The sequence below is a fragment of the Populus euphratica genome, unplaced genomic scaffold, assembly GCF_000495115.2.
Source record: "Populus euphratica unplaced genomic scaffold, PopEup_1.0 scaffold111.1, whole genome shotgun sequence".
NCBI lineage: Eukaryota > Viridiplantae > Streptophyta > Magnoliopsida > Malpighiales > Salicaceae > Populus > Populus euphratica.
The window spans coordinates 280,192-303,809 of NW_011499877.1; the positions used below are offsets into that span (position 1 = coordinate 280,192).

Here is a 23,618-nt window from a genome sequence, read left to right on the forward strand (position 1 = left end):
TTTTTTTTTTTTTCTATTTAGTTAACAAACTTTCATGACGTGAATCTTAGGTTTGACAGGTGAACCCAATTTGATGGGTTAACTTAGTCGATTCAGATTTTTTTTCTTTTATCTCATTGGTAATATGCTTATGTCTTTTGTTTGTTTTAATTATTTTTTTTCGTTTAGTTTAGGTTGTTAATGTTCACTTTTTTTTCTATTTCTTTTAATGAATGTTTTTTTGTTTAATTTAGTTTGTTAATGTGAAATTTTTTTTATTTAGTTATCATACTTTAATGACACGGATCTCGGGTTTGACGTGTTAATCTGGTTTAACAAGCTAACCTGAATTTTTTTTGTTTTTTTTCTTTTTAATCAATTTTTTTTTTTAGTTTAGTTTGTTAATTTTTTTTCGTTTGACCCATTGATTTTGTTTTTTTAGTTATCATATTTTTATTACACGGATATCAGGTTTGATGAGTTAACCTGAATTTGTTTTTTGTTTTTTTCCTTTTTAATCAATTTTTTTCGTTTGACCCATTGATTTTTTTTTTTTCTATTTAGTTAACAAACTTTCATGACGTGAATCTTAGGTTTGACAGGTGAACCCAATTTGATGGGTTAACTTAGTCGATTCAGATTTTTTTTCTTTTATCTCATTGGTAATATGCTTATGTCTTTTGTTTGTTTTAATTATTTTTTTTCGTTTAGTTTAGGTTGTTAATGTTCACTTTTTTTTCTATTTCTTTTAATGAATGTTTTTTTGTTTAATTTAGTTTGTTAATGTGAAATTTTTTTTATTTAGTTATCATACTTTAATGACACGGATCTCGGGTTTGACGTGTTAATCTGGTTTAACAAGCTAACCTGAATTTTTTTTGTTTTTTTTCTTTTTAATCAATTTTTGTTTTTTAGTTTAGTTTGTTAATTTTTTTTCGTTTGACCCATTGATTTTGTTTTCTGTTTAGTTATCAAACTTTCATGACGCGAATCCTAGGTTTGACAGGTTAACTTGATTTGATGGGTTAACTCAGTTGATTTAGATTTTTTTTTTTGATTCAGATTTATTTTTTCTTTTTTCTCATTAGTAACAGGCTTATGTCTTTTTGTTTGTTTTTGTTTTTTTATTATTTTTAATTAATTTTTTTCATTTAGTTTAGGTTGTTAATGTTCAATTTTTTTTTCTATTTAGTTACCTTTCATGACACGGATTCCAGGTTTAATAGGTAACCTGGTTTGACAGGTTAGCTCGGTTAATTTTGGGTTAACCCGTCAATTTTTTTTTCTATTTAGTTATCAAACTTTCACGAATTTTTTTTGTTTTTTTTCTTTTTAATCAATTTTTGTTTTTAGTTTAGTTTGTTAATTTTTTTTCGTTTGACCCATTGATTTTGTTTTCTGTTTAGTTATCAAACTTTCATGACGCGAATCCTAGGTTTGACAGGTTAACTTGATTTGATGGGTTAACTCAGTTGATTTAGATTTTTTTTTCTTTTTTCTGATTAGTAACAGGCTTATGTCTTTTTGTTTGTTTTTGTTTTTTTTTTATTTTTAATTAAGTTTTTTCATTTAGTTTAGGTTGTTAATGTTCAATTTTTTTTTTCTATTTAGTTACCTTTCATGACACGGATTCCAGGTTTAATAGGTAACCTGGTTTGACAGGTTAGCTCGGTTAATTTTGGGTTAACCCGTCAATTTTTTTTTCTATTTAGTTATCAAACTTTCACGACACGAATCCAAGGTTTGACGGGTTAACCCAGTTAATTCAGATTTTTTTCGTTTTCTTCATTTGTTTTTTTTTCGGGTTTGACGTGTTAATCTGGTTTAACAAGCTTACTTGAATTTTTTTTTCTTTTTAATCAATTTTTTTTTGTTTAGTTTAGTTTGTTAATTTTTTTTTGTTTGACCCATTGATTTTTTTTTTGTTTAGTTATCAAACTTCCATGACATGATTCCTAGGTTTGACAAGTTAACCTGATTTGACGGGTTAACTCCGTTGATTCAGATTTTTTTTTCTTTTTTCTCATTAGTAACATGCTTATGTCTTTTTATTTATTTTTATTTATTAATTTTTTTCATTTAGTTTAGGTTGTTAATGTTCAATTTTTTTTTCTATTTAGTTACCTTTCATGACACGGATTCCAGGTTTAATAGGTAACCTGGTTTGACAGGTTAGCTCGGTTAATTTTGGGTTAACCCGTCAATTTTTTTTTCTATTTAGTTATCAAACTTTCACGACACGAATCCAAGGTTTGACGGGTTAACCCAGTTAATTCAGATTTTTTTCTTTTTCTTCATTAGTTTTTTTTTTTCCCTATTGGTTTTTTTCTTTTCAATTAATTTATTTAATTATCATACTTTTATGACATGACATTGCAACCAAATCCACATCCAAGGCTATTGAGTCTAGTATTAGAGTCAGACCTATTGGGTTATGCAAGTTTAGTATTATTATTATTATAAATATTACTTTTGGGTCAGACGTTATAGCTACACCCAAGATTTTTGGGTTAGGCTTTGCAGAAAGACCTAACACTTTTAAATCTTAATTTTTTTTTGTATTTTTTATAAAAAAATTAACCTGCAGCATCACGCGGGTTACGTGATTAGTTGGTTCCTATATGTGGTCATAGAGTACTTTTGGTGGTAATTACAATCACTCTGTATTGAAATCTGTAAAATATATCAATTATTTTTAAATTGATTTCACCATATTCTCCTTTGTGTAATCTTTCACTTAATATTTTTTCTTACTAGCTTTTCATCATGTCTGAGGAAACTATTTGGTTTATATGGTAATATCTAGCCATGCAATTTGAAATTTGTGCCTCTTAATTGTGACTGAGATGCTAAATATTCTTGCAGTGTTCAAGCACTGCACAAGAAATTACTTATGGGAGAAAGTTTTCAGAGGGGAAGGAATGCGAAAGCTGTTATGGACGATGTGTATTGGCACTGTGACCCTGAAATTGTCCAATCAATCTGGACACTTGTTCGCATGAGTGGTTCTGACGATGCAAGTAGTATCAGACCATTGGTGTCTGATTTTGTGTCCAAGGTATCAATTTATACATGTTCAGGCCTTTGAACTTTATATATTTTGTTTGCTTGCTGAGAACAAGAAGCTAAGGTTTTTTATTCTATTGATTGTGATTTCAGGTTGGCATTGGGGACCCACATTCCGTTGTTTTCCATCTACCTGTAGACCATGGTCAAATGAAAGTTTGTCAACAATTGAAGATCACCAACCCTTTTGAAGTGAATTTTAACATGGATACTGGTGTATCTGAAGAACTACTGATTACGCTCTTGAAACTTCTGATGAAATATCTGATGGATGATTCTGTTAGAATTGTTGATTTGACCTCACAATCTCTTCGGGTAAGCATGGGGAGATTTAGATGGTTTTATCTACTGATTGTTTTTATCTGGTTCAAGTTATTTCTGTGTTTGATTGATTGCTCCTCCTGAACATCTGAGATCTTGATCAATGTTGCATTCAATAAGTTTGGAAGTGCCAATTAGCCAATTTATTGCAATGTCTGTTACAATTTTGTGCAATGTCATGGTTGAAATTTTTATTTGGGATCGGTGTTGGTTGCCTAAAGCTGGAAAAAATGTACCAACAGAAGCATTGAAATATGCTTAGAGCACTGGTAAAAACTGTTTATATAAAACCTTAAAAACTAAAAGTGCATTAAATGTCAATATGTGAAAGATTTGTCAAATAGTGCTTTTCCCTTTATGCTATTTTTTGCTCGGCTTTGTGGATGCAACAATTGATGTGTTTATGTGGATTGGTATTTGTTTGATTCTGGCATGTTTTTTTTGATAAGTAGTTCAAACACTGGTATGTTATGTACAGTGTAAAGGTTGGGTAACTTAATTGAGATTATCGTAAATCATGCTGTTACTTGCATTTAAATGTGTTTAATTTTTTTTCCCAGAACCTGTCTTCTGAATATTCTTTTTTATTTTAAAATTAAGAAAAAAAAATGAAGAAAATTGTTTGTATAGACATCTTAACTAGTTTGTAATTGAAGCACACTTGAGCTGAGTTAAAAAAAAAATGTTGCTTTGTTATTCCCCTTTTCAATTTTTATAAAGTTATTTTATGTAATCAATCTTGTTTCTATTATTACAAAGTCACTGATGTAGAACATGCTTTGCCTTTTGCTTAAAGTCACATCAAAACAACTGTGCTTTATTTTTCATCTGAACGTAAATGTTTGGTAAAATTAATTACAGTAGTCCCTTAAAATCTTCAATTCGTAAAAGCATGAGATCATCTGCTTCTTTCAAAAGTGGAATATGCTTCCACAATTAGCCATTACTTTCTATTTTTATTAGGCAAAACTATCCTTCAACCTTCCAAATAAGTATGGTTTTATTATTACATGTATACAGTTCTTTGTTTCACCAAAAACAAGCTGAAGCACATAAATAGTAATTTTTTTTCCTTTTAATTTTGTGTTAGTTAATCTTACTTGTTTCTCTTTTTTTTTCCTTTCATATCCACCCCCATAGATGAAAAAAGACTTGTGTTCTTATTTGTCATTTTGATTCCCTACACCACTTTTAATACAAGTTTAACCAAACACTTGTTGCTTGCTTTCAAACTCAGTAGCACATAAATAACTGAACATCCATCAACTTTTATTAATTCAGTTTTCATTTTTAGTGCTTGTTCCTATAGCAACACCTAACTTGCAAGGACAACAAGGCCAAACAGATCCATAATAATTCAACTTTGTGTCTGAGGATATTTAATCCCTTTCTCTTCCTTAAATCAGTTATGCCCTTGGTGAACATTCTTTTTTCAACTTCGTTTCCGTTTCTTTTAATTTCATGTTTTATATGGAAGTTTCAGATGATATTTATTATAATGCCAAAAAGCTCTATACCCTTAGGTATGTATTCTACTAAGGGAAATGAAGATCATTCTCATACGTTTTCCCCTTGAACAGGGAATACTCTCAACTGAAAGAGGTCAAAGAGCTCTGTTGTCATTTGGTTCTTATGAAAGGTCTCTTATTGAGGTACACATATTCTTGTTGACAGTTTGTTTATTAGAGCAGTTGAGGAGTGTGATTAGTACTTAAAAGTATATTTTTATCAAGGTTTTATATCAGCATTTTGCGTTTTACTGATAAGGTCCTTGATATTATTTACTGACAATATGGGGAAAATGTTTTCATTTTGGCATAGCAGGCATGGTTTTTACTCTGGTCTGGTGCTGCTATCCCAGTACCACATGCATTGTTGCTGATGTTTAACTTATTATCATAAGGATGGTTTAGGTATTGTTTTGAGATTAAAATTTTAAAGTAATGTGAGAATACCAATGTAAGTAGGATGCATGTCTAGGTTTGGAAGTGCTTTCAGATAGGTTTAAATGTAAAAAGTGATGAGAAAACAAAAGATATGGTGATCTTACAGAACGTCAATAGCTGATATCTTCACCTTTTTAACCATCCATTTTGAAGCTGTAATTCAACTCTGATAGAGCTAGACCATTATTGCTGGCAATTGTGCTTGTATTCTTATTGTCCTTCGTTGTGATATCATTTGCTTTATCCTGATTTATGGACAAAGGTCGACTTAATGAGGGAATCATCATGTAATTCTGTCTTTTAGATTCACTCAAAGGGTGTAAATATTGAGCTGGTGGAGAAGTTAGTGCTGGATATTGAAAAGAGGTGTAGAGGTAAAGTGTTACTAACTTTTTTCCTTGAAAGATATTGGTATTTCTTTCAATACCAAATTGTTTTAGGTTTCTCGTCATAAGTACTTCTATGTATCAAACTTTTGAGTTTTTGATATCTGCCCTACCATCATAATTATTATATTTGCTTTCTGATAAGTGGAGTTTAGGTTGTTTTGACTGCTGATTAATTTTTTTTCAATAGCATGTCATTATCTGATTTCCATTTCCATTTCTATTGTTTTATTATTTATTTATATTATGTTCCATTCAGACCCCACATATAGGTCACATCTTGTAGTATATCAATCGATTATTGAATACGAGTTCTTTTATCCATGGGAATCAGTATGACCATGATGGAAGGGTCTGCAACTCAAGAATTAGAGTGAGTTTATGTATAGATAAGTTGTTTTGTTATGAATTTGAGTGAAAGTTGCACTCACTGAAAATTTCAAAGTAATGGGTTTAAGAAGAGGTTTCTGCTTCATGCCACTCACTGCCCTGTGAGAACTCAGTTCTGCAGGAGCTTGTTTGATTGATTTATAGAGTAAATCTCTCTCTCTCTCTCTCTCTCTCTCATTTAGAGAAGAGATTCTGTTTCTTGCAGTCTATATGATTTACATTCTAAGACTAAGCTGCAACGAGGTTAATGCTCGTGTTTGTGTTTAATAAACGCATATGGACATGTATTTCATATTCATATTGTTTTAATAGATTACTAAACAATAAACACACTACTTTCTGTTAGTCTCACATTTGTTGTATAATTTGCCTGCAAAATATCTGATGGTTTCTTTTTTCTTGTCATTTTCAGCTGAAGCAATTTCACTTGAGGAGTCTATAATATGGGAGACATGTAATAAGACCTTCCAAATGTGGATTTGTCCACTTGTGTATTCATTGATTAGCTACTGCAATGATGTTATTCTAAGGTATTTTTCATAAGTTTAGTAACTTGTTTCAAGTATCTATAGATCTAGGTGCTTATATTGTGTCTTATGGTTATTCTTGCCTGTTAAAGTAACTGTTTTGCTTGTTATGCTGCTTTTAGATTATGCCAAGATATTGTGTTATTGAAAGCTGAAGTTGCTGAGCTTTTGTTTCCAAGTGTTATCATAGTTCTAGCTTGTCAGAAGGATATTGATGTTGATCTTCATAAATTAATCTCTTCGCAGGTAATTTTGTTTATTCTCTGCAAATTTTCATTTTGCTATCAAGCTGGATTTTATCATTTTACAGATTTTCAATTTCTGCTTTGATGCTTAATGTCTAAATAATTGAGTATTTAAATGATTCATGGCTCTTTATATGGTTTAATTTGCATGTTAAATCTTTCTTCATTTTATTTATTTATTATTTTCAATGAGGCATAGTTGTGATGGACTAAAAGCCGTGGTAAACAAAAATCTAGATTTTTGAAGGGTTGGCAAGATGAATAAAACAGAAGATGCATCGAAATGTTAGTGTTACTGAAGGGGGTGTTGTTAACTGGATGTAGTATAGCTTCTTTCTGGTGACTTTTTTCAGTTCCTAATCTCTACATATAAAAAGAGGGGACTTAGAATTAAAGTATGATTTCTTGGTTGATCCAATGTTAGATTTGGAAGGTGAAAGGTGGTAGAACTTTAATGGTTTAATGGTGACATACTGTTATTTTCCATTGCCTGGTGCATTTTCTAGGAGGAAGATAATCCCCATAGAATTATAGTATGATTTATTGGTTGACCCATCCTTTCAAATCTAACAATGGAAGGATGAAAGGTGGTAAAACTTTAATGGTGACATGCTGTTATTTGCCGTCACGTGGTGCGTTTTCTAGGAAAGTAATGTTACAATTTTGAAGAGTCGCTTCACATTGAGGTAGTTCTGATGGACACTGTTTCTTGTTTTATTGAGGTTAAAGCATCACAGGGAGGGTTGTAGCGAAAGGGAGACAAGGAAAGTTTTATCCTTGATTGATATTCATAGGGTTTGAGGTCCTCTTTTAGATTCCAATGAGCATGAAATCAGTCTTTGAACTCTTTTGGCTTTTCTCATTGACTACATCTATTTTAATTTTTTCTATATTTTCCTTTCAACGCTTGAAAAAGTACTAGTTGAATTTCACTCACAAACTTCTGTTAGAGAATTGATGATGCAATCCTATATGCACACATTCTGAGCGCGGAGAAAATGGATAATAATGGTACATTACATGATGTAGAAGAAGAGCCACGTTGCCCGCTAGGTTGGTCTTTCTCTTTCTTTTTAGCATCAATTTCCCATAACTTTTCTTGCAGCAAAGAAAATAAAAAGGGAAAAAGGATTACTAATTTTTTTCCTTTCTTGGAAGCCAACTCCTCTGTAGCCTCAAATGATTTCTGTAATCTGAATTTTCTGATTTATTCTTGTACATATAGCAGCCACATCATCAATTCTCTAAGAGGTGCTTGTAGTTGAACTCAACTGATAATTTTAAATGTAAAGAGTTAAATAGAAGAAATTAAAGTTGAAGACTCAACCAGAAAACTTGATCAATTTCTAGGACTGGTTTGATGACTGTCCCTGTTAATTTGGTGTATGGTTTATGGCTTAAGAGAGCAGCATGCCCTTAAATGAGTGCAGCTGCGATTGTTAAGATATATGTGCTAACACATAAAATATTTGATAAGAATTGAATGAGAGTACCAGTTCAGGATAAGCTAAGTGTTAGCTATATGTATTTTCTTAAGCTCTTCCCATCGGATTAAGCTTTTTGATTGGATGGTTGAAGGTTCCCTAAAAGATATCATAAGAATTGAATGAGTACCAGTTCAGGATAAGCTAAGTGTTAGTTATAAGTGTTTTCTTAGGCTCTTCCTATTGGATTAAGCTTTTAAATTGGATAGTTGATGTTTCCTAATACAGCTTCAAGCTATCATGAACAAATTGTCAGGTGCTCAAAACATCAGATCCTGAAAATCCATGTAACTAGCATTGATTTTTGCACAAAATTGACAGGCTTGCTATTGAGGTCCACATGCCAAATGCAAATGGACTAGCACATTGAGGGATGGGTCTGATATAAATACTGCTGTGCTCTTAAATGTTAGCTGAAACTTTCAGGTTAATTAGTTTTCCAAAGAGTGCTGTTGGACTGGCTATGGCTGACATGGATATATTAACGTACTGGTGACTATTTTTTTTTTCTTTTTGGTTAATCAGAGACATTATTAATTAATGAATTGAGTAAAAGTATAGATTGGCCTGCGTGAACTAAGAGACATGTTAAGAATAAAATGCTGTGGCCTATCAATAATCTAAAACATAGCAGAATACCATCTCTTGTCAAGACAAGTTAAAGTGCTATGCAGAGAACTACACCTTGAAATAGGTAGCCAAGCAATACATGCCACCACATCAAGACACAACAGAGCTCCACCTTTAATGAGGAGTGAAATCATGCTCGATTTATGGCCTTCATTTATCAAAAAGAGAGCACTCATGCTGATGAGTTGAATGATTGGAGTGGGATTAATGAGAATGAGTGGTAGACCAAGGAATGACTTGGGCTGGAGCAATGAAAAATGCTTTACTGTCATAACAACTCTGTTTTCATGAAGAGTTTGGTGTAAAAAAAAGCAAATGGAGGAAAAGGATTTATGTGGCTAAATCTAGCTGATTTGGGACAGGTATGCTGGAGTTTAGTCATCAACAGAGATTCTGAAAGAATTAATTAATGTAATGGATATTTGTTGTCTCATTCCTAGTGTTGTGATAAGATTCATGGTAGTAACATTATCTAGAGACTTGGAATCAATTCTCGTGAGTTTGATAAAAGTGTCATGTATTTCTGGTGTTTCAATAAGATACAAGGAGAAAACATTATAAGGAGACCTGAATCCTTGCTCTAATGCTCTATGATTTTAAGGTCTCTTCTTTTAGTCATAGCAGTACCGATAGCATTGCTAGAAAAAGAGAAACTTGATTCAGTTGGCACCATAAGGACAACAGCTACGGCAATATGAAAGCAATACACAAGTGAAAATAGAATTTACCTGGATGTGTGGCTTTAGATTCAATCTGGTTAAAATGAATGTGTAACAGTTCTCAGGTAGTTGGCTAATAGAGCTTTGTTATTGCATTGTCTAACCTTCACATTTCAGTGAGATGAATCCCTCTCTGTTTTGTTATATTCCATTTTAGTTTATATATTTTATGTCAAGTAGAATTTTACACACACACAATATATATATATTTTAAAAGATATGAAAGTACATTTTTATGTTTTTATTTATTGTCTTACTGCAGTGTCATGTTATTGGTATTCTTATCTCGAATGGCATAAGTCAATAGGTTAGGAATAGTAAAATTTGTATCAGTTTGATGTGACTTGGGTGTGAATGTTTTGACAAGTTACTGTGTTTATGCTATTACTTGTGAAGTTTGGAATGCTACTCAATATCCACTGCAGTGTATTTTTCATGGTTGCACCTGAATTTTCTTTTACATGCAGGCGCAGGAACATATACTAACAGAGTCTAATGAGTTGATTAAATCAGTTCAAGTCTTCTTGAATGCCCTAAATGAACTTCGGTTATGTCATGTCATGGAAAAATCTTCTTTACGACAATCAAAGCGAGAAAGTACTAAGGCAAGTGCATAAAGGATCACATCTATATGATGCATTTTAAATATGAAATTTGATTTCTTCAGTTTCACATGCTCTCCTTTCTCTCTCCTCCTCTTTTGGTTCACAATTGTTTCTGCACCATTTTGCATAAAGCGAGATATTTCCTTTACTATTGCTACAGCAGATTACTGTACTCCTGGTATCTTCTCTGGTTTTCCAAATTGAATGGGGATCAGTAATAGTTAAGATTGGTGAAAAGGGGAGAAAAAAGTAACTCTCCAACTATGCATTTAGGGGGTCTTTTATTGAGAAGTGTTGGCATAGTGGTAAGAAATTTGTGCTCTTTCCCTTGCATTGATCATCATGGTTTAAGTTTAAAGAAATATAAAGTAAATGGTCTTTATTTTTAATTTACATACATTATTTAGACTGTAAGGTCGATACAGCTGATGCCATATGGTGAGGAAAAGGCTGTGCAGAATAATTAAAGATAAAAAAATTGAAGCATTGATTGCTAAGCATGCAGCAACTGCTATCATTTGCTTATTCTGCCTAGCCATTAGTTGGGGGCAGGGAAATCTTAATATTTTTCAGATATGCACCATGTGTTGAGGACCCGATCCCATACAGCATTGCTTAAAAAGCTGTCAGTGGAATATAGGATTTCCTTCTACCTAAAAGAATTTACGTCTTATGAAAATTGATCACCTATGGCTGTAATTACCACTATGTGCTGAACTCGTTGAATTTTTTTTATTTTTTCCAATGGTTTTTGTAGAATGCTAAGCCTTCTAGCTATGACTCAATATCCCGTTCCACCACTGTAAAGGCTAGAGATTCAGTAGCTGCATCAAGTTCAATGGTAATGACAGCATCTTCCTGGGACAAGGTATGTTTTTTTTTTTTTTTTCCAAGACATGGTCATAAACTAGCTGCTGCAATTTTATGTCACATATGCTCTTTTGAAGCATTTGTTAAGAATTTTGTTTTACCGTATGAGGGAACCTGTGCATCCAGGCACAGATATGCCATGTTCCTAAGCACAGCTAATGTCCAAATTTTGGATATAAAGAGCCACAAAATGTTTCCTAATTTGATTATTTTCAAGCTTGTGGAAAATTTGATCCTTTTGCTTGAGTTCCAGAGCTGATCCTGTAAGGCTAAAACTTGTTGGAAATGAGGACTTGGAGATAAAATATGTAAATAACCCTTTTCAACCTTTCATGAGATTACCTTTGCGGGAATAGTGATAAATATCCTTAAGTACAAACAAGGATATTATAAGTAACGATAGCATGAAGTTAATACAAATCAATTTCACTGATGAGGAAGCAGAGAAAGTACTGGCCTAATATTTTTTAGTGAAGTGGAATTTTAAATGGTTATTTTAAATATGCATGTGTGTGCATGTGAGTGTGTCACAGCTAGGGGTATCAAAGAGAAATTGATGGTCCAACAATAATGTTTTTTTTGTGGTAAATGGTTTCCACTCAGTTTATGTGTGTGAATGAAAATGATTTAATGGTTGGACTGCAGCTAGGGTTGTCACAGAAATCTGAGGGTCCAAAAAATGTTTTTGTGGTGAAAGGTTTCCCCTGTGGGATTAGATGCAAAATTATTCACTGGTAGGAGATGAAAGATTGGAAATAGGAGATTTGTTATGTGCAGTGCATTTCTGTTTATACAAAATTAATAGTCTGTTTGAGGTTGAGAAAATTGTGTGGTGGTCAAAGCTACATTTCATGATTTACCTGTATTCATTTTATTCATCTTGATATTTGCATTCTGTAGTTCTAACATCTAACATGTTAACTTTGAATTATAATCTCTCTTTCTTTCTCCCCTATAGACAACACACCCATGTGTTTGAAATAAATTTTGGTGCTCTATTTTATACCTTATTAGTGCATTGGTGGTGCCTCATCTTTATTGTTAATAAATTGTCAATACCCAAATTCCAGAAGGGATTAAAAAGGATGAAAATTGATTTCCATGTGGATAAAAGATATAAACTGCTGACTCTAAATAGTTGGGTTTTGGGCTTTCTTAAATTTAGCATCAGATATATCTTACTTTCTTGCTGGCTTTTTTTTACCCTTTTTAATTGACTATCCCCATATTTGGCAGGTTTATTGGCTGACAATTGATTATCTTGCTGTTGCCAAATCAGCAGTTGTGAGTGTTAAAACCTGACTGTTTGTTATGTATTTTATTGAGTTTTCAAGCCCAGATCAAACTCCTTATTTACTTAATTAGTTGAGAATGCATTCTTTAGTATGTACATGACAATTTATTTACCCTTTCTTTTTTCACATGGATGGATCTCCATTATAGATTTGTGGCTCATACTTCACCGCTATGATGTATGTGGAGCATTGGTGTGAAGAGCATTTCAATGGCCTTATGCTAGGGAGCCCAGATTTCTCCCATCTTGAGGTGGTAAGTTTTGTGGGTTATTTGTGTTGTATCAATTAACAATGTTCCTCAGACCAGTAAGATAATTTTATCATTTCTTAGTCAATTGTGGTATCATTTGTAGGACATCATAGATAACTGTGAACAAGAAAGCATTAAGTTTGTTTTTCCAGCACTGAATTCTCTGTTTTCATGAGGAAAATAATTATTCTAACCATATTTTTCTTCCTTTTGCTCCCCCTTCTTTCAGTTGCCGCATCACATTGAAATACTAATGTCAGCAGTCACTCATATTAATGAACCTGACAGCTTATATGGGATCATCCAATCACACAAGGTCTGTGATTTTTTGTAGGTACTTGATAGTTATTGTGCTCACTACATACATCTTTTTCCCCATTGAATAGTCTGCGTGACTAATTATACTGTAGACATCATGCTCTAAGAGTTAATCAAATTCTCTAACTTGAAGGCTTTATTGTTACAATATCTGAATGCAGCCTCTCTTCCCCTCCCAAATGTAAAAATGGAGTGCAATTCTGTTTCACTTTTTCACATGATAGCTACTACGAGCTTGTACTTATGTTTGTTTTCCCTCTACCTTTATGCTCTTTGATTTAATAAACTTTTTATTTGACTTTTATTTATTAGTGAAATGTTTTGGTACTCTTATGGCAAGTATATGCATTTTTAAATAGATAAGCTAGCAACTGGGTTTTTATACGTCAAGTGTTAACTCTTTTGGCTTGTTTCTAATTGTTAATGCTGAATGGTAACATTACATTGGACTGGTAGTGGTGGTCATAAAAGAAACTAAGGACAGCAGTCCACTGCATGTATCCCTTTTTCGATCTGTGAGAGTGATTTCATGTTTAGCTCTAGTTTTTTGCTATTAGTTTTGTTATATGCACAGGGTATTTAAAATTGTAGCCTCACAATCTTTCTTGTGTTTTTTGGATTTTATATGGAAGTTAACCTCTCAAGCTGTTATCTTTGAGCATGAGGGGAACTGGAGTAAGGCGCTTGAATATTATGACTTGCAAATACGTTCAAACCCCCTACTACAAATGGATGGTGGATCGAGTACATTGTCAGCAGGGCATACTCAACTAGGAACTCATCTATCACTTTCTGCATCTGAAGAAGAGATGAGGCAGAGAAAACCTTACAAAGGTCTGATTAGATCTCTGCAGCAGATTGGCTGCACACACGTGCTGGATTTATATTGCCAGGGATTGACATATAGAAAGGACCAGTTTCATCATGATTTGGAGTTCAATGAATTGCAGGTGTCCTATCTGTTCATCTGAACTGTGTTGTTTTCATGGACAGTGCAACGCTGTCTTGTGTCTGATTAGATATCCTTATTGTTTCCAAAATCTTTTGGGCATCTGTTTGCAGTATGAGGCTGCTTGGCGCGCCGGAAACTGGGATTTATCCTTACATTCTGTGGGAGCTAATTCTCCTTCACGCCTCGATGTTAAATCTGATCATTTCAATGAAAAATTGCATGGGTAAGTTGCTAGGAAACAGTATTTTTGTTGTTGTTTGTATACTGTAACTCTTATCAATCCTCTTACTATTTTCACTCTGGATGTCTGATATATATATGGATGATAGGGACTGCTTTGAGTAAATTGTCTTTATAAGAAATCTTATCATCTAAATTCTTATTATAAATGTGAGTAGTACATTAATTGATAGTACCCTAGGTTTTAATAGCAATACTTATTAGTAAAGAACTGAATTTTATACAACATAGCACTGGAAATGTTTCTTATCATCAGGATTTTGAAAAGAAAACAATAAGCTTAAGTTTCTAGTATTACAATCGAGAGTCCTGAGGTTTATTGAGTTGAGCATACCATGAATGTGACAGCTGGACCTTCAACAGCATTGCATTTTGCACTATGATAATAACTGTATTGTTACTTTATACTATGGATATACTAACTATGGATAGAGGGACAAGTAGAATTTTAATGTGCTGGGTATAATAAGAGATGAGCATGGGTTTCTTTTAATACGTTCTCCATTTTGTTTTCACTGGATGGAATATTCAGTTGTTTGAGGGCATTTAAAGAGGGAGATTTTGATGAATTTCACAGAAAACTGAGAGGCTCGAAGCAGGTAATTGTTTACCAGATTCATTCTACTGGCAGATTCCTGCATGTAATAACAATAACAATAGTAATGTGATTAGTTTTTTATTAACAACAGGAGCTTGTGCGCTCTGTCTCTTGTGCAAGTGAGGAGAGCACTGAATACATATACTCAACAGTAATTAAACTTCAGGTATCTATTGCTTGTCTATTCTAAAGCTTGATGATTGATGAAGTGTATGTGGGCTCTTTCTCCATGGAATTTTTTTTTCATTGCTGACTGATTATTATTTTTTATGAAAAATAGCTCAAATCTTTCCCTATATTCTAACAGCTTCAATTATGTCCCTAATTTATTACCATGTTTTCAATAAGGCATTTGAAAACATGTCATTCAAGTTAACAGAAATGTGCAAGTGAATTGCAGAAACTGCCAGCTTTATTTTTAGGCTCAAACTACCATCTCTTGAAACCTTGAAAACAATTGATAAACACATGATTACTTTCTTTGGTGTTTAGTAAACATGATTTAACCCAATTATATTCAGCATTAGATGGAACTATTTTCCCTTATTTTTTTAATGAATGAAAGTTTTTAGATTTTGTCATCATCGGCAAGTACACTTTACTAAGAGGGTTTTGCCAATTTTAACTTTTCTTTTTCTTTTTTTGGCATGGGCAAAAAACAATCCGGGTGTTTATTAATCTAGAAGGCCTTCTTCTCTTCCTAAAAGGGAAAGAAAAAGTGAAGTTACAATCATTTACATATTGCCCATTAACAAAATTAAATAATCATTTGCATATTGTGAATTGATGATCATATGGCTAGAATACAGTAAGAAGCTAGGATACTTTTATATTATAAATTTTCCAGCCCAGATATGAAAGTTCAAAACTATAAGCCAGCTTTATAGTTCTTTGTAAACCTTAAAACCCCTTGGAGTGAATAACCAATATTGCAATCTCACGTGTTCTCAATTCTCAATTTTACCCGAAGGAAACAGACATGTTGCCTTTGCCTTTTCTTTATTTTATAGATTTTTATTATCATGAATTGATACCTTTTACAGATTCTTTATCATCTTGGCATGGCATGGCATATCCGTTGGGAAACATCTCGAAGTGAAAGGGCAGAATTCTATCTGGGGAAAAGACAAAGCTTTTCAGAACCTGTAATCCCTAACATGGAGCAGGTTTTCATCTAATTTTCTGATTTTAATGAAGGGTTTTTGTTTGTTGTACATTTCTTTCTGCTTATTTGTCACATATGTGAGGAAACCATAAAAGTAATTGAGGTTACCATTTCTGGTTGCTTGGCATGTTTTTGTCTGTCAATGTAGTTGTCATGGTTGAATGTGGATTGGAACTCTATTTTGGAACGATCACAGCTGCATATGAATTTGTTGGAACCATTCATAGCATTCAGGCGAGTTCTGCTTCAAATCTTGAGATGTAACGAGTGTATGACGGAACATCTTTTGCAATCTGCATCCACTCTTCGTAAGGTACTATTGGCAGTTTTCAATACCATGATAGCTTGTTGGCTCCCCAACTGATACATTGCTCCATGGTTGGCAGGGCTGTAGGTTTTCTCAATCCTCTGCATTTCTGCATGAGTTTAAGCTCGCTAGTGCTGGAACTGGAGAGCAGTACTCAACCTTGTATTGGCTTGGCAGGGTAAAAAATATTTGCTGATCTGCAATTTTTTCTAAATTATTAACTGATGTCCTGTGATACCATATACCATGGAGGGTTTTTTTTTTTTTTAATATTATTGGCCCTGTATTTTCAATTGCTTCTCAAATAACAATTTTCTAATTTAACAATAGTGGATTTTTTTTCAATCCAGAATTTTCAGTTACATGAATATTATGCTTTGCATTGATGATTTTGAATCCCTGATTGATCCTGTTGGAATTTATTTATACTTCTGTTTTGTAGAAAGCTCAAATAAAATCCTTGAAGTTGTTTATGAACCTTGTTTCCCATCAATTGGTGCACTTTCATTAAATTTCATGCCTTCAGTCAACAAACCTTTGAATCCCATGCCTGTGTCTGTTTCCAGTTTACAGGAGTGTTTCTGATAGATAGTTTACTTATCATAAATTCCTTACATTGATGTACATCGCATTCAACAATTTTGCTTACATGTATTTCCAAGATGTTACACACAGAAAATCACTATAACTTTAGTATTATACTTCAAATAATGGCAGCTTGAAGAAGCAAAGCTATTGCGTGCCCAAGGTCAGCATGAGATGGCTATCAGCCTTGCAAAATACATATCCCAAAATTGTCACTCAAATCAAGAAGGTTCAGATGTATATCGCTTGGTTGGAAAGTGGCTGGCAGAAACTAGATCTAGCAAGTTATAACTCTTTATCCTTAACTTGGCAGAATTATTTATTATCATCATCTTTATGTAGCGAAAATGCCAATTTTTCTCTCATGCAACATCTGATTTCATATGCAGCTCAAGAACTATTTTAGAGAAGTATCTAAAACCTGCAGTTTCAGTTGCTGAAGCTCACAAGACTACTAACAAGAAGTCCATAGAAAGACAAAGCCAAGCTCATTTTCATCTTGCACACTATGCAGATGCTCTGTTTAAGTCATGTGAGGAAAGACTAACCTCTAGTGAATGGCAAGCAGCAATGCGTTTAAGGAACCACAAGGTACCAAATTGAGGAGGGGGGGAGGGGGTCTCACAACCTCAGCAATTTTATATGAATCTTATTTTGCAGGCAGCTGAGTTGGAAGCGCTCTTTAAGCGGCTAAGAAGTTCAACGAAGGTTTCTATTAAAAACCAATCCAAGTCTTTTTTTTTCTTTCTTTGCTGCTGATGGTGCACTGTGGGACCAGTGCCTTTTAAGTTTTTTTAGCCTAGTAATAAAGCTCTGATTTATGGTATTTTAGGGGGAGAAGAATGACTATTCTGTAAAAATACTTGAGTTGCAAAGGCAACTTGCAATGGACAAGGAAGAGGCTGAAAAATTGAAGGTACTATCGTGCACTCACACTCCATTTTAGGAACTGAAGCATAACATGAGACTATCTTGTTATGTAATGTGAGGAGACTGCATGTTATGATCCTGAAGAGCTCTGACTTTCCAATCCATATGAACCATTATATTTGCTATTAGCCATTGAAATCTGAGTCGTTAGATATACTGTTGAATGACTTATCTGAGTCAGATTTCATGTATTGTGAAGAGACTACATGTTGTGACACAAGACTTCTATTTATTGTTCCTGTAAACCATTGTACTTGTTATTAAACATTGAAATATAAGAACTGGTAGATATACCGCGGAATGATTTGTCATAGTCAGAACATGCATGGAGTTTAGTGAGGTACTTTGGTAATTAGTGTTTTACTTCGTTGAATCAATCATTTCTCTTCTGATTGTCATTGGCATCGCTGAAGCGTACTGTCTGTTATACATAACAAATCCAACTTAAATTGTTTATGGAGAATTTTCTACAGCAAGAAAAGTCAATATATAAAATTTTTGTTAACTGATGTGGTCGGTGATGAATGGTGTTTTATAATTTATTATAAAATCATCGCATTGAATGTTATTGTGTTAGTAAGATTTTTTGGACTATTTTTCTGTTTGTGTAGCCTTACTGTTTGTTTAATTGCTTGCTTCAACTCCTCAGGATGACAGGGACAATTTTCTCAGCCTAGCTCTGGAAGGATACAAGCGTTGCCTGGTGATAGGTGACAAATATGATGTGAGAGTGGTATGCACTTTTTATTCCGGTCCTCTGTTCTTCAGAGGAAAAACAACTGGATAGAGAGTGAACTGGAATCATTATTTAATCTTATTTTTGCACAAATTATAGAAATGCTTTCATTGGGTTGTAGAATAAAGTACATAATATCTTGTATTTCATTCTGCAATGTGTTATATATCAGCAAGATATTTTAACATAGTAAATAATGGATATTATGCTGAAATGATTTGTGGAATCCAGTATCTTGTGATCATCAAAAGTGTGTTATGCTTTCAGGTGTTTCGACTTGTTTCCCTGTGGTTCAGTCTTTCTTCGAGACAAAATGTTATAAATAGCATGCTTGACACAATTGATGAGGTAACAATTGATGGGGGCACTAAATTTTATTTGCTATCTTAGAATCAAATAAAATATTTTCATGATATGTGCCAAATAAAACATCTGTGACTTTTAAATTTTCTATTTTTTATTTCTTCCGGTATTTGATTCTCTTGATTTTGTTGTGTTCCTCCAACTTTGGTTGCAGGCTCAATCCTATAAATTTGTACCATTAGTTTATCAAATTGCTTCAAGAATGGGAAGCTCGAAGGACAGTTTGGGACCTCGTAATTTTCAGGTCTTGGCTGTCTTGCATGTTTATTTCTTTCTCTCGTTTATCTTGCTAAGGTGTGATTTTGTTTTAACATCTGCGTTGGGATTATACAGTTTGCTTTGGCTACTCTTGTGAAGAAAATGGCTATAGACCATCCATACCATACCATTTTTCAGGTATCTAAGATCCATTTTTCAGCTGACCTAATTTAGCAAAATTAAATTGCATGGAAGATTTTTCTGTGGTGCAAAATTGAATGCATGAAAAATTTAACTTGCTTGTGAACATGCAACCAAGTGAAATGTAGAACACTTCTAGTCATTTCAATGTCATAGCAGAACATGTGATGAAAGTTCTTTTGCAATACCTCTTCTGATGCACTGATGTAGACTGGTTGTCTGCGGATGTACTTGGTTGAAGTTCATTCTACATATCATACTTATCTCTCTCTTTTGGTGCTAGCTTCTAGCTTTGGCAAATGGTGACCGTATCAAGGACAAACAGCGTAGTAGAAACTCATTTGTGGTGGATGTGGATAAAATAACTGCAGCAAAAAGGCTTCTAGAAGAATTGGCCTCATATCATGGGCCCATTATTAGACAAGTAGTTTCCAACATTGATCTTCAATTCTCTTCATTTCATAATCTTTATAATGTTCTTTGTGCTGTTAAGGTTTTCATGGAATTTTTTTTGCATTTGTTACTAATGTAGATGAAACAAATGGTTGAGATCTATATCAAATTAGCTGAGCTGGAAACAAAGAAAGAGGTTTGTGAACCAGTTTCTTCCGGCTAAACTTCTACCTTTCTTAAGATGTGTAAGATCCTTCAAGGTTTAATTGCACACTTGAAGAGGGGATGGGTGACTGGTAACAGTTTTAACAATCCATGACCTTTTTTACTTGTTTATGTTTCTTGCAGGATACCAACAAAAAGGTTTCACTTCCAAGGGAAATCCGCAGTGTTCGTCAGCTGGAACTTGTAAGTTCACCATCTTAGCATAGTCATCTGATTTACTTTCTTATTTTAAAAGCTTTGAACTTGTTCTGACAACATAATATATTTTTAGAAAAACTGGCATGTCTCTTGTATCTTGTTCACTCATGGATGTTAATTATTCACTTCCTCTTATCTTGGTTCCCTGAAGCTTTTGCTCTTTGTTGGATCTGCAGGTACCTGTTGTGACTGCTACCTTCCCAGTTGACCGTAATTGTCATTATCATGAAGGTTCCTTCCCACACTTCAAGGGATTAGCTGATTCGGTTAGGTATGTCAGCCAGATGAAAGTTGTAGCACTTTTTTATTTTTCACTTATTTCCACAATTGGCCATGCTTGAACTGATAAAGAAAAAAGGCCACTATTGATGCTTCATTCTAATGCAATTTAGTTCAATATACAGGATAATGAATGGTATAAATGCCCCAAAAGTGGTTGAATGCCTTGGTTCTGATGGTCAAAAGTACCGGCAGCTGGCTAAATCTGGAAATGATGACCTAAGACAAGATGCTGTAAGAATCACATGTGGTTTCTTCTTTACTTCCCTGTTATTAGTTTCAGGAAAGCATTTAAAATTTCCAGTCTTTCTTTTATGAAGCAAATGGGTCATAAACATATGTTCTTCTAATTCCTGCTAAGTTTACTGATGAGAATGCCTGTTGTGCATATATTGACAGTTTTCTCCTATGCCTAGTCAAATTCCTTCAGTGCTGGATATTGATAAATTAACACGGGCACTTGTAGACATATTAACGAAACTTTAAAACATGTGGGAAATTCACCTTGAATCCACTCACAAAACATTATGGACTCACTATTTGCATTTTTTTTCCTTTTTTTCTTCACTGATTTCACCTTTGTAAGACCAAATTGGAGGCCAATTTAGGTTAATTTGTTAGGAAATGATAAGATTAAAAGAAAGGGGACCAAAGTGGAAAAGGCAGAGGAAATGGATGACTTTTTTTAACTTTGAAAACAATGTTTATCGTAATCATCGTGTTTTTCAAATTATAAATACTCTCCAATTTTTAAAATTTCAAAACAAAGTCAATTTTAGTCCAAAATCATTTTTTTTTAAATTTTTAAGTCCATGGTTTGAGAGAGTCCCTAGATTTCAGTAATAGGGAGAAAATCAGCATTTACACTGATTTCGGCTACTAAAATGGTCAGTCTTGATGTCAACAGATTTCATTTGGTGAGGGGAATTCTATTTAGGTATTGTTTTTACTTTTAAATTGCTTAAAAATACAGATCCAAGCTCAGTAAAATTTTATGTTTTGGGTTTGTGTGTTTGTTTGTTTTTCAAGGCCTTTGATAGATTTATCCGGGTGTGTAGTGCGTTTTCAAGCTGTTGTGTGTCAAAAATTGATTGAAAAATGAGTTTATGGGTAAAAAAACCATCAACCTTGATTTTCTAATGAAAAACAGACGATGCATTGTCTAACTTTATTTTTATTTTTTTTAAAGGTTGGGGCAGACGAGTTTGCAGGCCCTTTCTAAATTGGCCTGGCATGCTGACTTGGCTTGTTAGGCATAGTAGTGCTCGTCTCTTTTTTTATAATTTTTTTTAATTGATGCCTTTTTTTAATATGTTGCACAAGTTCATACTCCATATCTTTTATGATGTTGATAGATCTGGTAAATGCTTTGCAGGTCATGGAACAATTTTTTGGTCTGGTTAACACTTTTCTACAAAATAACAGGGATACATGGAAAAGACGATTAAGTGTGCGGACATACAAGGTACCTACTTTCAAAATGTTGTCTGATTTTGATGGTCATTTTGACATTTCTATCATTGAAAAGTGAATCTGCCATTAGGTTTGTATCGTGTATCTATTAGGTTTTAGTTTCTTTTGTCTTGGATTGAGTATGTTTGACTGGTGACCCCTTAGCATGTATGTATCAACTGTTTAATGAGTGATGCTTCTTTTGCTGCAGTATCATATGCATGTTGTTTTTCAAAATGATTTTATAATATGATTTATGCTTATTTTTCTGTACTATCCTATGTGTTCATTTTTTCCCAAATGATATTATATCATTATGCAAATGATGTTTGCACCACTTTAACTTTATGCTTTTTATTTAACTGCTGAAGTGTTTGCTGGTACTGTTTGTATAATGAGAAGTAATTTGTATGTTATTATTCCAGACTTGACCATGATCATTGTAATAGTTTTGCAAACAGAAACGGCCTCATAACTAACTCTCCATCTTCACCTCTACTTGTATCAAGATAGGGCCTTCTTCTTATCCCATCTATCAAGTTCCATTTCATAATATTAAATAGTTTGCTGTCAATGTGGATCATTACAGTTTACCTTTCTTCATGGATGGAATCAGGTCTTTTTGGGTTTGTCCTGGGAGTCTAATTTATTGCTTTTTGGATAGAGTTTAAACTGGCTGAGTCAATTGATGGTTTTATTTCTCTAATTTAGTTCAAAGATTTCATTGTGTGGGTGTAGACATGTCAAATTGCTCCTTAATCTGGAATTCAATTTTGTTTAAAGACTGTTGTTGCCAACACGTGCGTGTTCTTAGTGATGTCAGCAGTGAGTACAGTTTTGAGTTTTGTGGGTCTGCAATGCTGTAGTGACGTGTTTAGATGAATTAAGATCAGGTGGTTAATTTGGTGAGAATTTTATTAACCCAGAGAATGTCAACAATCTTTAATTACTCACCTCTAAGCATAGAACAAAAAAAAATGATTTCTATCCAAATTCAGTGTCAATGCTGATTGTAACAAGTACATTGCTATTGATGGATAGGTTGTTCCTTTCACACCAAGTGCTGGTGTTCTTGAATGGGTTAATGGCACTTTTCCCCTTGGAGAATATCTCATAGGAAGGTTAGTTAAATCACAATGGTGCAAGGTTATAACAGGAAAGCTGGTTTGGTAAAATGCTTGAATGATATCATCTTCTCATCTTACTTTTCAGTGCGAGAAATGGTGGTGCTCATGGTCGCTATGGAGTGGGAGACTGGTCATTTCTCAAATGCCGAGAGCATATGTCAAATGCAAGTACCGTTTCTATTTTGATTTCTAAAGTAATTTTACTGTTGCCTATGTCTCTTTAATGTCTGAGTTTGAGGTATGTTATAAACATTATAGATATCATTTATTTAATTGATTCAAATTCTCAAAGTTGGCTATAGGATGTACTGGGTAATATAGGGATAAAGTGACAGTTATATATGGTCAATGTGTTCTCACGTACAAATTCACTGACTCAGTACACTGTTTCTGCATGCTTACTAATTTGTTTTTATTTCCATATTTGATAGAGTAATTTATATACTGTTTACCAACATGGGAGGACTGCTGAATTAAATAAAAAAAGCCTAGGGGGAATTATTCCTGAAGTCATGGACAAATCCTTTGACATGGAGGTCCTTGGTCAAATAAGAAAGGATTTATGTTACTTGTTTGGGAGTGTACCAGTTCAGATGTTTGGTTAAATCTATCCTTAAAGCAGATTAGGCTGTCTATTA

The 23,618-nt window shown here is 33.5% G+C and overlaps 1 protein-coding gene and 1 long non-coding RNA gene across 2 annotated transcripts in view; one reads left to right on the forward strand and one right to left on the reverse strand.

Annotated features, from left to right (window-relative positions):
• The window catches only part of ATM (Serine/Threonine-kinase ATM-like protein), a 56,293-nt gene that overhangs the window by 28,002 nt on the left and 4,673 nt on the right, over positions 1-23,618 (forward strand). Inside the window, exons 39-72 of the mRNA XM_011030259.1 lie at positions 2,845-3,037; positions 3,139-3,360; positions 4,947-5,018; positions 5,617-5,686; positions 6,501-6,618; positions 6,738-6,861; positions 10,161-10,298; positions 11,056-11,166; positions 12,405-12,452; positions 12,612-12,716; positions 12,943-13,029; positions 13,664-13,981; positions 14,094-14,206; positions 14,756-14,822; positions 14,913-14,987; positions 15,865-15,987; positions 16,135-16,299; positions 16,373-16,471; positions 17,011-17,162; positions 17,268-17,469; positions 17,539-17,586; positions 17,711-17,794; positions 18,458-18,541; positions 18,812-18,892; positions 19,062-19,151; positions 19,241-19,303; positions 19,590-19,730; positions 19,839-19,895; positions 20,048-20,107; positions 20,299-20,393; positions 20,527-20,635; positions 21,777-21,866; positions 22,895-22,974; positions 23,066-23,144. Coding sequence (XP_011028561.1) covers positions 2,845-3,037; positions 3,139-3,360; positions 4,947-5,018; positions 5,617-5,686; positions 6,501-6,618; positions 6,738-6,861; positions 10,161-10,298; positions 11,056-11,166; positions 12,405-12,452; positions 12,612-12,716; positions 12,943-13,029; positions 13,664-13,981; positions 14,094-14,206; positions 14,756-14,822; positions 14,913-14,987; positions 15,865-15,987; positions 16,135-16,299; positions 16,373-16,471; positions 17,011-17,162; positions 17,268-17,469; positions 17,539-17,586; positions 17,711-17,794; positions 18,458-18,541; positions 18,812-18,892; positions 19,062-19,151; positions 19,241-19,303; positions 19,590-19,730; positions 19,839-19,895; positions 20,048-20,107; positions 20,299-20,393; positions 20,527-20,635; positions 21,777-21,866; positions 22,895-22,974; positions 23,066-23,144 — 3,763 coding nt within the window. The remainder of the gene's footprint in view (positions 1-2,844; positions 3,038-3,138; positions 3,361-4,946; positions 5,019-5,616; positions 5,687-6,500; positions 6,619-6,737; positions 6,862-10,160; positions 10,299-11,055; positions 11,167-12,404; positions 12,453-12,611; positions 12,717-12,942; positions 13,030-13,663; positions 13,982-14,093; positions 14,207-14,755; positions 14,823-14,912; positions 14,988-15,864; positions 15,988-16,134; positions 16,300-16,372; positions 16,472-17,010; positions 17,163-17,267; positions 17,470-17,538; positions 17,587-17,710; positions 17,795-18,457; positions 18,542-18,811; positions 18,893-19,061; positions 19,152-19,240; positions 19,304-19,589; positions 19,731-19,838; positions 19,896-20,047; positions 20,108-20,298; positions 20,394-20,526; positions 20,636-21,776; positions 21,867-22,894; positions 22,975-23,065; positions 23,145-23,618) is intronic.
• LOC105128540 (uncharacterized) lies at positions 204-498 on the reverse strand. The gene is made up of 2 exons (XR_842878.1): positions 458-498; positions 204-298 (listed from the first exon to the last, which is right to left on the reverse strand). It is a non-coding gene; the product is annotated as an uncharacterized LOC105128540 (long non-coding RNA).